This window comes from Eucalyptus grandis, chromosome 9 (genome assembly GCF_016545825.1).
Source record: "Eucalyptus grandis isolate ANBG69807.140 chromosome 9, ASM1654582v1, whole genome shotgun sequence".
NCBI lineage: Eukaryota > Viridiplantae > Streptophyta > Magnoliopsida > Myrtales > Myrtaceae > Eucalyptus > Eucalyptus grandis.
The window spans coordinates 10,863,916-10,881,378 of record NC_052620.1 but is presented as its reverse complement, the minus strand read 5'-3'; the positions used below and the strand labels follow the sequence as shown (position 1 = coordinate 10,881,378).

Sequence of the window (17,463 nt, the reverse complement as noted above, 5' to 3'; positions counted from 1 at the left end):
AAACCCATCGGAAAAAAAAGAAATACAACGAGAAGTTTAGGATGTGTTTAGTAACTATTTTGTTCTAGAGAATAATTTTGGCTTAAAAATGATTCTTTTTTTATTTTGTTAATTGGATGAATTTTTGAGCATTTGAAGATGTTTGGTAATTGTTAAAAAAATTATATTTACAGAATAGAAACGTGTTTAGTATGACTCTAAAATTTTTTGTGAATTAAATTTCTTTTTAATTTTTAATACTTTTTTATTATTATTTTTTTTTCTCTTTTTCTCTTTTCTTCTTCCTCCCAACCACTCGTTGGCCATGATGGCTGGCGACTAGCTAGGTGAGACTTGGCCTCAATAGATCCAAGCAAGTTCAAGCATCTCCAGTGGTTGGGCGAGGTTCACCTAGCCACCGGTGAGGCTCACTTGGCCACCGACAAGGCTTGGCCTCCCTCAGTTAGCTCAAGTTCGACCTCACCTCGGCCTAGTGAGGCCTAGCCTCGCGATGGTTAGGCGAGGCTCTACCCAGTCGCCAATGACCGACTGGGAGGAGAAAGAAGAGAAAATGAAAGTTAAGGAAAAGAAGAAAATAAAAGAGGATAAAAGGAAAAAAGTTTGGCTTGATTTTGAAATTGTTCCCGAGAACAAAAAGGCCCCCACCCTTTTTTTCTTTTGATTATATTCTAAATTTATTTCCGAGAACAAATTTGTTCCCAGTAACAAAAAAAAAAAGTTATGAAATTGATTTCTATTCTTTTTTTTTTTTTTGGAAAATAAAAGAACATAATCAGACATTATTATTTAGCATGTTACCAAACAAGTTCTTAATGCGAAATATTTTAAAAACTAGAGGAATGCTTTCAAAAAAACAAAATAGAGGGGGTTTTAATTTTTGCGCAAAAGCACACGAGGAAACCACTAGTTTGACCTTTCTTTTACTTCTATTCAATCCTACAAAATTTATAATCAGCACGTTACATTGAATCCAGTTTGCTTACCATTAAGGATAAAGTAAGATGGAAAAGGCATGTTGGACGAGGAAGCAAGTAGAGCTAGTCCCTCTAAACCAAGGGAAACGTTATGGAAAAGTCAATAAGTAATCTCTCTTTATGGGAAAACTTCTCGCGCATGTTCTCAACTCTAGAAATTGAAGCTGAGAGCCTGCTTTGCTTTTCTTTTTCCAACCTGATTTTTTTCTTTCCTCTTATCTAATATGGGAGTCTTTTTTCACCTCGTTTGGTGTATCCTTTCACTCATTGTTACTTTTTTCGCTCGTCATAGTGAATAAATAACTCTGTTTGCAACTGCAAAATTTTGAGAACGTCGTCATCAATCCAACCAGCAAGATACCCAAGATGTGGTTCTATGACTTCTTCAAAATTTGGTGGAAGCTCTCCTCTCCTGATTTAGGTGTAAATCTAAATTTGGGAGTTTTTTTCTCTCAATTTAAATCTAAATTTGGGAGTTTCTTATAAGTGTTCAATTTGTGGTGATTTAACATGTTATTATTGTTGTTATCTCTATATGGTGACACTAGAAGCTATAGTTTCTAGAGGAAAAGATCTCAGTATATGCCCATTACTATGGTACTGGTGATTGGCCGCCCTTTTTTATGTTGAGACTCAAAGTTGACCATATGTCGGGACCTAAATTTCGGGTTGTGAATTACCTAGGGTTTGGCTAATGGATTGTTAAGTCTAAACTTAATTCGGGCTCTCCTAAGCCCATACCAATTTGTGACTTAAGATTCAAATGTTTAACATGCAAATGATTATTATCTAGGAATTGCCACTAATCAATTTACGGTAGGTCGATTAGACACCTAAGTAAAATAATGGGAGAATTATTTTACTCATATGAACCGGAGATTAAGGGTACGGGGACTTGGTTACACTAGATTTCTCTAATGCCCTTTCGGTGCCATTTCTTTTTAATTTTCAAAAAAAAAATTTGCAAGTAGTTTAGATTGATTTTAAATCTAATATCTTAACATGTGAGACGATTATGCGGGTGTGCAAACTACCAATTTAACATCCAAGTAAAACAATAAATAAATTGCATGACTTATCTCATAGTAACGGAAGCATCCACAGCATTAGATCAGAATTTACATCGACAGTCCTAGATATGATTTCTAATTAATACACAATTTCTTTTTTTTTTTTTTTTCACTTATTTAATGAAAATCATGCAATATAACTAAATGACCTAATTCTAATGACATGCAATTTATAATTAAATGAACCTAATAACAATCTCTAAATGACGTGCATTTCATGAATTTAATCATATATGACATTTACATGACATTTTCTATTTTTCTTAAAAAATGTAATCTATCCTAGAGAATGGAACTAATTTATTCTAAGACATTTTTATTTTTTATGAAATTCGAAATTAAGAAAAATGCAAAGATTAACTATCTAGATTAAAATTCTACCCGGTTTATATTAAGGATCAGGTCAGACTAAATCCTAATTTAAACTAAGATATTATCTTAACCTAGCAGTCTCTAACCTAAGATGCAATCTATCTAAAAAAAATCAATCTAAACTTAAAATGAAACATGCAATTTTATCCTAATATGCCATGACCTATAAATAATGCCCTAATTCTACATGACATATGCATGATGATTTTTTTTTTTGTATTTTTTAATTAATTTCGAAATTAAAAATTGCCAAATAATTAAACATGCAATCCAAGTTAAAAATCTAGCAGCCTAAATTGATTGATTTGTTTTTTTTTTTTATTTTTTGAAATAAAATTCCTATTTTAAATATGTAAACCCTAAAACAAAAACAAAAAAGTTAATCCTAACTACATTTTTTTGGATTTTTTTTAAAGAAAATAAAATTAACTTAAACGGCATGATAGTAAATCAGAGCAAGATTGATATCCAAATTAATGAACCATATCTCGCGCATGAGATTGGGTTAGCCAATTTTAAAATAAAATAACGAATCATATCTCGAGTGTGAGATCGGATTAGTGATTTTTCTATATGATTGCGGGTCATATTTCGAGCGTGAAATCGGACCATCAATCATATGTACATCGTGAAATTAGGAAGATTTCCCAATTTATAAGGCTACTCAAGAGATCTATTGGATATGGCTATATCGATCAAACATTCAAAGAAATATTGTGATATTGCAAATTAGGCAGCGTCATGTAGGAGAATCATATTAATCGAGAGTCTTACCTACCTAATTCACAAATCGAGAGTCTTACCTACCTAATTCACAATGTCATGCGGGTGACGTTTCCAAATTCGGATGGATGATGGGTCACAGAATCATGGTGAGGAAGACTGACGATCTGTAGCACGCACGGTTGCTCAGTAATCGTCAGACGTGTTCCACGAGACTAAGTACTTTGGAATTCTATCTGAGAACTTCAGCTTATCTACTGGCGATGGAATGCTCTTGGACTTATTTATTTTAATCTTCAATCCACCACTTGACTTTTGTCTTCTTCTCTTCTACCAACTCTCGACCATTTGATGGTGCCACTGTGTGGGATGGATGTTTTGATGTTCACCAGAGAAGACAAAGAGCTTGTTGGCCGTAAGAGAGATCTTCAACAAACTTGCAAAACTGAATCAAATCTCAATGGGAAGGACTGAAAGGTGATCGTGGGATCGCTAGAAATTGAAGAATAGCTCTCGGAAAGGTGTCGGCTTCTTGTTGGGATCGTCTAGAACAGACACGTCGGAGATGCAGGAGTGCGCCGGGACTCCTTTAAGGTTTGCTGGATTCGCTGGTCGTCTTGGCTGAGCAGCTCTCGGTGGCAGGTCCAGCAGCAACTGGTCGTCACTGAAAGCTTGGCAACCGTGCAAGAAGGTAGCAGCGAATCACCAAGGGCTTGCGGTGCAGCAGGGACGTTTCTTTCAATGTGTTCTCCCTAAAATTGCCAACGATGGTCGGGCATTGATAATTGCAAGAACAAACGTGGGGGCATGACAGCTCAGTGTTGGCCTGCAATGAAAAAGCAAAGGAACTCTCTCCTGCCCTCTCACGTGTGTCTCTCAATGCGTTCTCAATGTGGCCGTGTATGGAATTGTGTGGCCCTCCTAAACCCTACGCATTTTTACCTATTTATAGGGTGTGGATTAGGGTTTTTAAATTTTCCAAATCCATATCCATGAAGATTTCTTTTTGAAACGCAATATTTGTTTTTCCAAACACAATATTTGCTTTTGAATTGAAATCTCACAAAGATAAATCGGTTAAATCTCCCCAAGGCTACGGGCTTAAGCCGATTTGCTTTCTTCGTGGGCTTAGCCCGACTCATTAAATTAAAGTTTCTGAACTATCAATTTGAATCCATCCGTCACTGGTCCAATGTAAATGCAAATAAAAAATAAATGCACCTAAAACTATATGCTATGCGATTAACTATTTTTTCAGGAATAAAATTAATCCCTAATTTTTTTAAATACGATAAATGACTAAAATGGTCGCCAAAATTTAGGTATCAACACCATATTATCATGTAGGGGTGAGCATGATTTGAGTTGTAGGGATGAGCATGGTCTGGGTGGACTGTTCCCACCCTGGAATCAGAACCGTCCATTAAAGATCGGTCCAAAAAATTGAAATCGGGAATCGCCCATTGGTTTCATGGATCCACTCAAGAACTGAACTACTAGTCTAGTCCAATTCTCGGGTGGATTCATGGAACCAGTCTCATCAAACTTCACGCAATCAATGCAACATTTCTAACAAGCCAAAGGAAAAGGAAAAAAAAAAAGAACTTCCCCATTCTTAATTGCAAGATTAGTAAAAAGAGTGAACTCATATTGAAAATTGAGAGTTAACGCCGTGAGCTAATGGGCATTGCTTTTAAGAGTTAAGATCACGATTGAAAGATAGAGAGATAACTCAAACGAGGTGAGAGCAAGACAAGAAGAACACTTAGTTAATGGGTGTTGAGTTTCATATTAGAGATTTTAGGGTTTTAATTTTTCTTAAATTTCTTTTGGTTGGAAATTTTTCTTAAAAATTATATATATGTCTATATATTACTGATCCAATCCGGGCAAGTGAGTAGGCCTAGAATTGAAAATCGGACTGGCACCTACCGATTTCAATAAACTAGAATCGAGAACCGGATTGGTTCTTTTAGGAACTATCAGTTTCGATTTGGTTCTGAGTGGTTTTGCACACCCCTATTATCATGTGTTAGTCATGAGGATTGATAGAAGTCAGGCAAAATCACATATGTGCATCATTGGGATATTAGTATATAATTAGCTATCAACAAGCCGAAAGATAATGATTCAATGATCGATAGCGAGGCAAGAAGCTTCCACGTGGCCAATTGTTGAAATATAACAACAAATACTGAATGATTACCCTAATAATGCCGGCGGCAAGTTTTGGATGAGAGCATTTGAAATATTCAAAGAAACGCCAAAGGAATGCGTGGTTGAAGAGCGATTAACATCTAAGCACCCAGTTATGAATCGGTGTCGATAAAACAAGAAACACTAGGGCACGATCAAGATAGTTATGAAGGAAATGGGCAAGTTAGTTATGAAGAGAAAAGAATGTGTCTAGGGTTAGAAGCAATTACCAGAAGATGAATGACTGCTCAATGGTTACCAAATTTCCCTATAAATACCACCAATCGTCCAACAAGAAGATCCCCATACAACACATCAAATGTTTTTTCCTTATCATATTTTACTTTTTCCTAGCTGTAGCTTTCAAAGTCCCATTGCCAATTAGATTTTAGCAAGTGTCTATATTCTGCTACAATGTCGTTAATTAAATTATAACGTTGTATCTCTAGTCCAGCACTATTGATTAGATTTCAACATTGTGTCCTCTATCCAGATGCATTTTTGTCGATTAAATTTGAGCATTGTGTCAAATTATCCATGTCATTAATTAGATTCCAGCATAGTTTGAATTGGGTCTCAGAGTTCATAAGTTAATTATCAGGGTTGTACAATGATGTTTGAAATTGGAAATTCAATCTTTACATTGCATTTGATATTCTCTGTCCATAATTAGCACAAAACCTCCGTCCCTTTTAAATAAAAGCCGATAATAACACTTAGTGAAAGATATTTCATCATGGGATCAAACCTGAAGAAACAAATGCTATAATAAATCCGGTATTTTGAGACGAGAACGTGTTTAAAGTTGCAAGCCATACTCTTTGTTTTTTGGGTTTTGTTTTGTTTTCCAACCTGTTTAGGATTTGTTTTGCTTGAATGCTTTCTATGTTCACCTAATGTTTGATTATGCTAAATAAATAATTTTCTTTTTAACAAAAAAAAAAAAATCTCTTTATGGGATCTTCATGACTCTACGACTCATGTGATGTTAGTTAATACATAAAAGATTTTCTCATTTAAAGATTCCACAATTCTAGGGATGTATTTTTATCCTATGATCTATATCCAATACTATCATTTGTTTTTTAACCTAAGAATGCACATCATATAAAACATTTCATCCTATTCTTATCCTATATCACTTATGTTAATTTTGAAAAGGTCTTTCGACAATCAAACACAAGAGAGGTTGTTTCATTGGACAAATCCACTCATGGAATTTTTAGGAACAATTATTTGACATCTTATTCAACAAGACAAATCACACCTCTTTGTAAATAGAACATATATTAAGGTGACTGCATGCAAATAACAAGTTTGGCAGCAAAGCATGAGCACCTATACCTAACAAGATTAAATAAATACTCAAAATTGTGGTCATTTTATTTCTATCTTTCCATACATAACTAAAGAATGGAGAAGATTCTTTAGGAGTCTCTGGTCTAGAAGTGCATGATAAAATACCGCCAAAGCCCAATATTGCAAACGAAATTGAGTGAAGTACTCCAAATACAAAATATGGAAAGGTGTCTAGACATCACATTTTCATGATCAACAAAAACTGCGTTCTTAAATTCCAAAAAAAAAAAAAAATGATTAACACTTCTTAAGGATGCAATCAATCTTTCTTAATCTATCTTGACAATCGCCGTTACGGTCCATTTAGATCAGACTTGGGATTCTAATGTCCAAACTGGGTATTGTGTTTCATGAATCTAGATTCGGGATTCAAGCACCCTAATCTAGGATCTTGAGGGCAAACCCTTGAACCTGATGTTCAGTCTTGGGATCGCAAACATCATACGTGAGAAGGTCGAACTCAAGATCCAAGGGGCTAAATAAGGATCTTGAAGGGACTGACTTATCCCAACCAATTGATCTCTCATCCAAAATTAGGAATTGGTCCATAGGTCTTAGGACTCTAATAACGAGGTTTGATCTCTTAGGGGTTGAAAATGGGACCTCATCACCTAGACACTGGTCCCTAGGGGCTTGAATTGGGACGGAATCCGTGAGCTGGGTCTCTAGTCAGGCTCCTAGATCCTTGGTTCAAGTGCTAGGGTCCCAAGCCTCGACCTTAAGGTCCAGGTCTCGATGGTTGGGTCCGAGCCTTCCCTTGGGTTCTTGAGTCAAGTTGGTGACATCTTGGACCCAGCTTTCAAGGTCCCAAGCTCCAGTGCGGAGTCTTGATGCCACACCTTTGGTCTTGAGTTCCAAGGACAAGTCCTAAGTCCAAGTCCATGGGGTTCAAGTTTGAAGTCCAGAGCTTGTGTGCTGCACTAATGTTACGTCAGAATGAAAAATGTGCCTTGAGATTCCCCAATGATAAATCTCTAAAGAAAAATTAGTTGATTTGAAAATTCCAATCAAACTTGAGAAGAGTTAAACAATTTTCTTGACGTTATTCAAAGAATTTTTCGATGCTATCAAATTTATACAAAACAGACTAGACATTTGACTTTTTCTTTTCTACTTTTCCCTTTCAAGCTAGACATAGTGGATTCTCATTCACCTACCACGAAGACAATCATCTCAACTTTACACATTCTCATGGATGGACTATCTTTATTTTACACGCAATTGGTCTTTTGGTTCCGAATCATATATACTTTTCCAAGCTCCCTATCTTAACAAGACTCGTGAGCTGATGGCAAAAGCTCACTGAGTTTTAAACGTATTGCCTTTCTAAAGTTATGTTAAAAAGTATTCTTAATTTTTTTTCTGTCGAAAAAATATTCTTAATAACAGCACTTATCAAAAAAATATTTGATTTATAATACTATGTAAAGTGATCACGTACTCCTATTTTTAAAGGATCCCAAATCTTTCTCTTTTCGTTCCTCAAGTATTCTCTAATACTCTTTTTTTTTTCAAATATCGTACTCGAGTAAATATATAGATTAATAATTATATATTATTTCTTACATAGTATTGATATCAAAATCCGAATCTTTTTCATCACACGACAATCATCCCAAGAAAAATACAAATCGCAAGATATATATCCTTTTTCATACTAATTACTCAAGCATTCCACAATTAACTTTTTTCAACACCCTAGAAATCCAACTTTTTTTTTATTTTTTCTCCTTCAACTTGCCAGCACAATAGAGAGATCTCTATCAATTCAATCAAAATTCCTTAAAAGAAAAAAAAAAAGAAAACCGAATATAATTTTTCTCTATTACTCCAATTTTTGGAAGAAGCGTCTCTCCCTTCTCTCTCTCCCTCTCTTTCATACTCTTTTCCTCCTCCTCCTCCTCACGACAGAGACATAAAACCCCCAAATCCAGACACGCAGGCAAAGCCGAGGAACAACGAACGGCGACGAATCCGCGGCCATGGAAGCCAAGCTGCGATTTTGATTAGTGGGTTCGATTCGATTCGATCCTATTAAGAAAACCCACAAAGGTTTGCTTGTCTCCTTGTGCGGCGCCCGTGTCGCGGCGAGGCGGGGATTCGTGGAGGGAATCGGCGGGTTTTGTTGGGGGGCGGCGGGGAATCGAGGGACGACGACACCCCTGGCGGCTCATCCTCTCTCCCAGCTCCGCCTGCTCTCGATTCGGGGTCTGAGGGTCATGGGTGCGGCGGGGTCCAAGCTCGAGAAGGCCCTCGGCGACTCGTTCCCCGAGGGCGAGCGCTACTTCGGCCTCGAGAACTTCGGCAACACCTGTTACTGCAACAGCGTCTTGCAGGTCCGGTTGTGTTTTTTTCCCTCTCTCCCTCTTTCTTTCTTCTCCCTCAATCCGATGATGGCCGCTGCCGCCGCCGCCGCCTCGGCGGATGATGATGATGATGATGCCGGAATTGGGTTGTTTCGGGTCGATTGTGAAATGGGTTTTGTTTGGTTTTTGTTGATTTGGGTCTGGTTTGACTTTCGTTGTTTGTAAAGTCGATTGCTTGCGAGGAGGTTCTTTTTGTGTTGCGGAGATGTGAAGGGTGGTCGTAGAGTTGATTGCTGGTTAGGATGGATTTTTAAGCTATGTCAATCATGTGGCTCTTCTGATGGTTGGATGGTTACCCTATTGGGAATTTTTCAGGAGACGGCCGCGTGTTGTTCTGTTTGGTCATCTGATGTGCATTCCGCAAGTTATCTGTTGTGGGGAAGTAGATTTTGGGGGGGTGTTCATTAGATTACATCTGACTTTTGTTATGGAGTTTGATCATTAGATTTTCTAAATTTGCGTTTACAGCGATTTTTGCTCATTGTTGTTTCTCCAATTCCTGGGCAGGCCCTCTATTTTTGCGTGCCCTTTCGAGACCAACTGCTCGATTACTATGCAAATAACAAAAGCCTTGGAGATGAAGATAACCTGTTAGCGTGCCTTGCAGACCTATTTACGCAGGTGTGAAATTCTCTTAGCTTTATTTTCTTACCTGCTGTGTTGCTGTAGTTTTATTAGGGTAATTGTCTGTTCTGCTTTTGGTGTCCATTTGAAACTTCTGCGTTGCTATTGGTGCTCAGACAGTGATCGATTGTGTATGTGCTAATCACTTATGGATGTAGTTTTACTTTGTGGTGTGTGTAATCATTGATGGTACTTGATGATTTTCTTAAAATCTTTGTTAATTCCATTGTGGACGTATGAACTATGAAGAAGTGACTTTTAAATTGTCAACAGATGTTTTCAAGTTCATTTTCCCCTCGTGAAGTTCTGCTTTTTTTTTAATTAATATTTTAAATCTTCTGCGTTATCTTTCTAATTCTCCATTAAATTATAGTTATTCCTAATATTAAGACATTATATACTATATCTTTTATTTTTATTTTTTTGTTCCGCTTATGTAGGGTTTGCGTGGTGTTTCTTTTGCATCCTATTCTCCCCGAGTATCGCTCCCATTGTTTTAATACCTATTCTAACTCTAGCTCTAAGCTTATGGTGATTACTTTTGATATGCAGATAAGTTCACAAAAGAAGAAAACCGGTGTCATTGCTCCGAAACGTTTTGTCCAAAGATTAAAGAAACAAAATGAGCTGTTCCGAAGCTACATGCACCAGGTTGCTGTGATTTCTTATTTGTTCTTTGTGGTCCAAACATGTTCTTTGGGGAAAACTGCATTCGTTAAAGTTCCTCCTTGTTAGGAATTTCAGAGCTAAATCTTCAATCTTTTCCATTCTTGATCTACAGTGGACACATCGGTGTAGAAGGCAAAATAGTAGACATTGGTTGTGATGTCTGGTATGGGAAACAAGAGAGCATTGAGCATAATATTATGATCAATTCTAGCTAAACTAAGTTTTCTTGCTACTTACTTGATACATGGAAATTGTCAAGCTCCTTAGGGATTGCTCTGTTTTGATAAAACTTAATCTAATCCGGTAGGTCCTTGGCTTAACAATCCAGACATCTGAACAATTCACATTCTAATAGGGAAGGGCTATAGTTCTCAATGGATTGTTTTTCAATAAAAGAAATTACTGTGTAGATATTCTTTGATTAGAGATCTAAGGTGGCCAGGTGGGTGAGACTTAATCCGGGATTTGGGAGTTAGAATTGAATTTTTCATGCCTTTTACACAAGCTTCAGGGTCAGGAGTGGGAATGGAACCCATTGAATGGAATGATTGTGTTGGTAATTCATTGGACAACTTCCATGAAATAGCTGGCTTATTAGATTTGTTGACAGAATGGTTAGATATAAGAATAGCTAAACCAATGTTGTTGTTCTGCATTCGGAAGGGATTTTAGGTGAGTGATTGTTTGGCATAGATGGGTGATTATTTGAAAGTACCTTCTGTTTGAGAATTGATTGGTGTAGCTTTAGAAAACATTATATTTATTCTTATCTGGATTGCCCATCTCTTATTGGCAAAGCTGCTGACTTCATTGGTATTTCAGCTACTTTCTGTGCAACTAGAGGATAACTAAAGAACTAGCATTGGTTTTTCTCTCTCTTGATAAGGAATTTAGTATGCATTTAGAGCCAACTGTTAGGGAAGAATAATTTTTAGGAAGCATGGGCTATAGTGGGGTTTCTAGACTGCGGATGGAGAAACTGTCTTGGCCTAGGCCGTTGGAGGAATTTTACTATGCCTATAGATTTTCCTACTAGTACCTGTAAACAATATCCTATGTAGAAGGAAACAGAAAGTTATTAAGTTCCCACTAGTACTCAAATCATGATAGATAAAGAGTACTAATCCGACTAAGAGTAGAATCATCATCTGATTTGAGACTCTTTTATGAGCTAGGGGTCAATGTAACAGTCCTCATTTATGAAAGATAGGTAAGATGATCAGTATTTAAGATGAATGTGTACTAGTTTGAACTGGTAGGCTGCATCCCTTTTTCGTTTTTGGTGGTAGCTAAAAGATACGCTACTATTAGGGCACCAGAAAAGTTTTTTTTTTTTTTTTTTTTGGGGGGTTGTGTGGGGGTGCAAAATAAGAGCTCAAAACCACAAGAGCGCAGTTACAGGACAAAATATTTATTTCATCAAACAAACAAGATCTAATGTGATCAACTGCATCTTGGAGCCATTTATTTCTCATTGGCCCTCAAAAGAAGAAAGCAAGAAAAGACCATAAAGAAAGGGATCTTATACAGTTTTGTGGGATGGAGAATGTTTACTATTTCTAAATTTGATGATAGTTTCTCAGTAGAATCTTTCCAGTTGTATCAGGAAGGAGCTGTACGTGTGGAACGAACTTCATGAATGCTCAGGAAAAAGAAGACATTTAATAATAATTCTTTTGCTGCCTTTTCATTGTTGTGGACAGGCAAGATAGTGGAGCTTTACAAAGCGATGGTTATATCTCCTCTCAAGAGTAAATATTTCTGGTGTTTCTGTTTGGTTTTGGGAAAAATCTGAGAGAGGAGTATGGTGTCTGATAATTCCTCAACCATTTTCATATTAGTGGAGTTAGTGTCTCTTCCAAAATACCCATTATTATAACCATTGCTGGAAGAAGCTTAATATATGCAATTCATCATAGCATTAGAATTTGTGTTGGAGATGATGTATATTCATTTCCTCATCATGCTTTGAACGTAGTGCAAGTATTTGGCCAATTAGCATTCCTGTTGATTAAGTGCATGCCAATTTGTTATCAGTATTGCTGAAGATAGTCATGAGTCAGCAATGCCGTTTTCCTTTTTATGTTGCTACTCCTTGTAACTATCTCATTATTCTCTTGGAAACGTGTTCATCTGAAATGCCAAAGTCACTGTTTTTGGCAGGATGCACATGAGTTTTTGAACTTTCTGCTCAATGAAATTGTGGACACTTTGGAGAAAGAGGCTCAAGCTGCAAAAAATGATCAAGAAACATCATCACCTGCTGAGAAGACTGCAAATGGGCCTAAGAATGCCCATGCTAACGGCGGCCCGAAGGAGCAATTAGATACTTGGGTGCACAAGAATTTTCAGGTGCTTTCAGCTGGTTTCATTTATTTGCTTTTGGATTTTTTATTTTACATTAAATTCTATGAGGATGATTAAGACTTCAGAAAGTGACTGCTTTGTTCTCTGTAATAACTTGTGTGGTCATCCTCGTATAATTGTTGATGGCTGAGGCTCATGATCATGCCTACACTTTTATTTATTATTCTGCTAAACTCATACAAGAATTTTGCTTTTACTTGTGTTTGTCAATTAGGGAATACTTACAAATGAGACAAGGTGTCTGCGGTGCGAGACGGTAACTGCAAGAGATGAAACTTTCTTTGACTTGAGTCTTGATATTGAACAGAATAGTTCAATAACAAGCTGTCTAAAAAACTTTAGCTCAACGGAAACATTAAATGCTGAGGACAAATTTTTCTGTGACAAATGCTGCAGGTTCGTATTCTGTACTGGCTCATACCAGTTCTTTTAGTACTTGACCATCATTATTATACTTCTAGTAGGATTGTAACTTTTTTATTTTTAATGGAGGGGCAATGGAGTCCCTATTCCTTGTTTCTGGCATTATGGCCTGCCTTGGCCTTTCAAGTTTCTTATGCTTTCCTTATTGCTTTGCCATGGGTTGCAATTCAAGCAATCTGCTAATTCTGGTGTTTAAGTCCATATGAAATGTGTAGATTTCAACGTACTGAAAGCTTGATTTTATTTGTAGTCTCTTGGCTAGTAGCATGATCAGTGGCCAATTAAGAAGATCATTCTTTTTTATCCTCCCCCAATATCATGCAGTTCTGAGATGTAAGATTTGCCTTGCTAAATTAGGAAAAATGAAAGGACATGTCAATTAGGTCGATATAGATTGAGTCATATCTCACATCACACTGTCTAGTTTAGGGAAGATGTAACACAAACGTTGTTTCCTGAAACTCATACAACTTGCGTCATTTTCTGTTTGGCTTCTTCAGGAAGATGATGTGCTGACTTTGTTATCATACTTTGTATAGCAAGTGACTCTGGTAGCAATGTATAGTTGTTGATAGTCAAATCTAGTGGCAAAGAAAGAGTTAGTGTGAATCATGTCGGAGTTTTTTGGTGTGAGGACCATGTCAGGTCTATGTACTTCTAGATGACATGTGTCTAAGGATGTTATGTTTATGCTTGCTTTTAGTTCTATTTTTCAACTCTTTCATTTGTTAAATGCTCACATTAAGTTTTCTTTCCATTTTGGGATTTAGTTATTTCATTAAGATGGTGCTTAGTTGCTGTTAACTGCAATTTGTACTCACAATGGTTCTCTGGTGCTTTGCTTTAAACACGTCATTTATATAAAATTTGTCTATTTTGATGTGTTGTTTCTTCTTATAACCTCCCAGCGTACATTTTCTTTGTACACAAAGTTACTATTCTTTTACTTTGGGAAGTGTTATTTATATAAGAAGAGGTTACGTTCTGTTGCTTCTGTGGGTTATCTTGTGTGGGGAATCGCTTGATATAATATGGTAAATGTTAAAAGATTCTTAGGTTGGAGAAAGATGTCATAGATTTGTGGCTTCTCACTCTTAAATTTGAGGCTTTGAGAATTCTCCAAATTTCTGCTATGATGTATATACTACAGTCTCTTCCTGTTTGCTTATTGTCTAGTTCTTCACAAAAACGAGAATACTCTCTTGAATGTTTGGTGCTCTTTAATATTTATATGTGATTTCCTTCCAAATGAACCAGAATTAGTAAGATGATGTGAGTTTTCTCCTTTTTATGTTGCTTGACTAGAAGCAAGGTTCCTGGCTAGCTGTCTTCTCCAGTTTGGCTCTCAGTTACAATGAGATATAATTATTTATAAACCAGACCTTATATGTTTTACCAACCAGCTGTCCAGAGAATATGGCTGATTAATTCACATTTTTTTTTTCGAGAGATCATGTGCATTTTTTTCCTGCTATTCATTCTGGCAAACTCCCTATAGCTTTCAAAATTATGTATATTACTTATCGCCAGTGTCATTAGTACTTTTGTCTGCCACAGCTACCACTTTGGGCTGACTGCCTTCACTGCCACCACAATTATGGTGGCTGGCGATCACCAGTTGAGTCTGCCAATAACTGCTCTTTCCACCTGTAACTAGGCATGGGCATTTTTATGATAGTGTGGTACAACTTCATCATTTGTTTCGCATGGAAAACATTGAAACCATAATTGAAGTTGCTTTTGGTTGGAAATTATTTCCAGGGAAAATCTCTTCTAACTGGAAAGCAACTTACATGAAATGAAGGTGACTTTACAGTTAGAAACTGAATGAGCAATTATTTTTCAGCCATTAGTTTGGTTTATATATTATTTTTCTATTGATATTATGTTCAGTGGTTGTCTAGCATTCTTCTTCTCAAATTTCCGAAGTTTCTTATAAACTTCTGTGGCACATCAGTTCTATGCATGGCTAACTGAAATAAGTGTTAGTGCAGATTTCAGAAAAAAAGGAAATGTATCCTTGTGAAGATATGTTGAGTTTCTCGGACAGCAGTTGCACCTGGGTCTAATAAGTTCGAATTTTGGGGATTCAAACTTTAATTCATCGATCCTATAGATAGATCATGAGAGCTCTTAAGGGATTTGGCTGCAGAATATGGTTTATGGCATTTGAGATCTCTGCTATTTTGATAGTAGCTAATTGCGGTATCAGCTTTAGACACAAAAATCAGTGACATGGAAGCCGATAAAGGCACTTGTTAGGTAGAGGGAAACTGTCTGCTAGCTTGACATAGTTTGCATTCTAGATTGAGTTTTCTAATATGTGAGACCGTAGAGGACATGGCTGTCTTTTTATCTTTTTTTTTGGCTTAATGTAGAATCCCAGTGGGTGATAACATGTATTTTCTTAGCAAGATTTTCCCCTTACACCTGGCAAATTTGCTTAATTGCAGTTGCATTCTAACTTAAATGGGCATGGATGATGCTGAAAATGCTATGTTTCTCTCTGATCGCTATCCCCTTCTTAGAGGCTTCTTGGTTGTCTGAACCCTTAAATTGCTTGCAGCTTGCAAGAAGCTCAGAAGAGGATGAAGATAAAAAAGCCACCTCAAATCCTTGTCATCCATCTGAAGAGGTTTAAGTACATTGAGCAGCTCGGTCGGTACAAGAAGTTATCTTATCGCGTTGTGTTTCCACTGGAGCTGAAGCTAAGTAACACTGTAGAAGATGCAGATTCTGAATATTCCTTGTTTGCTGTGGTTGTCCATGTTGGAAGTGGGCCGAACCATGGCCACTATGTTAGCCTGGTGAAGAGCCACAACCACTGGTTATTTTTTGATGACGAAAATGTAGAGATGATTGACGAGTCCGCAGTGCAGACATTCTTTGGATCGGCACAGGAATATTCGAGTAATACAGATCATGGTTACATCTTGTTCTACGAGAGACTTGGCAACGGGCATATGAGTTGAGAAGAGGGAATTAGTATCCCTAATTAGGTAATTTAACCACTCTGGCCTGTTTGTTATTTTATGTCCTATTTTATTGGTCTTTGCCCTCCTTTACAACCTCTCAGGGAATCGGTTCGCCAGCTATCATTGAGATAAAAGATGGGTCCTGGAAAGTGTATACTTTGATGGTCCGTGTACAGCTTATGGTGGAAGCACACTGTCCCTTTTTTCTTACTAATAAGAGGGGGAAACAGCACTGTATATGTTGGCTTTGAAAGAATTTTACCCAGGTGGTAATTTGCTGTTGATTTTGCCATCATTTTAGAGTAAAATGTAGTACATGGCCATTCTGATTCTGGGTTTTCTCTTGAGCTTTCGGGCGTTGTACTTTATGAGCTGCAAAATGTTTATTGACATCTTCCGGTGGGTGGTGCAAGATTAATGCCATTTGTTGAGTAGGTGTTGAAAAAGCTCAAGTGATTAGTTGTAGCAATAAACCTGGGCTTCCTTAGTCTTTTATTTTTACAGCCAAATTAAGGTTGTTTTGGCAAACTCCACAGTGCAAGACATGTATTGCACTTGTTGCATCTTCCACCTTTTATGGCTCAAGTGTTAGAAGACATTTTCTGCGTGGGAGTGTTTAACTAGAGGCACTAGTACTAGGTTAACGTATCAAAACCTCCATGTTTTTCCTATGTTGCTAGTCTTCAAGAATCGAGATAGATTTGAGGACGTTTAAAGATTAGAGGGTTAAGTCCAAATTAGATTATCAAACTTATGTGCTGTTCATCTGATATCTTTCTGATCATCTATACACACCAAAATCAAATTCAGTCAGCTTTGTTCTTCACGGAAATCATTGCGTTGGATGTCGTTTCATTCAAGAGAAGCTATAAATTCTCCATGTATTTTATATGGGAGATCCATTAATCCGATTTGGAATCATTCAATTTTGTCAAAAACCAAAATCTTCTGTCTTCTGTAGATGTGGAAGGAAAACTAGTAGAGGCTCACTTGTATTGCTTGTGTTGATACTTTGAAAAAGGCATCTGGGGAATTTGGAGAGGAACCTATACATTTAGTCCAATGTAAGAATCAGAATATATTTATCGTCATATGTATGATACTTTGAAAGATAAACGAGAGAATAGAACAGAAAATTTAAAATTAAATGTCATGCATGTATGTTGCAGGTGGATTCTAATGGGTACGTATCTCCATCCGCACTAGAGCAAGTTTAAAATTAATTCTAGTAGTGGAATTACATATTGAATAACAGTAGCAATGAATTGATGTCTCAAATTCTTGAAAGTTTGATATTACTATTATGGAAATGGGCGAAAAGATCCATAAATAAAACCAATTTTAG

The 17,463-nt window shown here is 36.8% G+C and overlaps 1 protein-coding gene across 1 annotated transcript; it reads left to right on the top strand.

Annotated features, from left to right (window-relative positions):
• The first annotated feature begins 8,558 nt into the window (after positions 1-8,558).
• Positions 8,559-16,619, top strand: LOC104418271 (ubiquitin carboxyl-terminal hydrolase 4). Its single transcript, XM_018863071.2, has 7 exons — positions 8,559-9,030; positions 9,568-9,681; positions 10,237-10,335; positions 12,517-12,705; positions 12,935-13,116; positions 15,710-16,142; positions 16,220-16,619. The coding sequence occupies exons 1-6, from the start codon at positions 8,914-8,916 to the stop codon at positions 16,113-16,115; spliced, it is 1,107 nt and encodes a 368-aa protein (XP_018718616.1). The 5' UTR covers positions 8,559-8,913; the 3' UTR covers positions 16,116-16,142; positions 16,220-16,619.
• The last annotated feature ends 844 nt before the right edge of the window (positions 16,620-17,463 follow it).

What these genes read in the sequence shown, in the direction of transcription:
- LOC104418271 (XM_018863071.2), top strand. Translation starts at nt 8,914, where the DNA reads ATGGGTGCGGCGGGGTCCAAGCTCGAGAAGGCCCTCGGCGACTCGTTC. An exon ending in ACTGCAACAGCGTCTTGCAG is followed by an intron (nt 9,031 to 9,567) that starts GTCCGGTTGTGT and finishes ATTCCTGGGCAG; the next exon opens with GCCCTCTATTTTTGCGTGCC. An exon ending in TTGCAGACCTATTTACGCAG is followed by an intron (nt 9,682 to 10,236) that starts GTGTGAAATTCT and finishes TTTGATATGCAG; the next exon opens with ATAAGTTCACAAAAGAAGAA.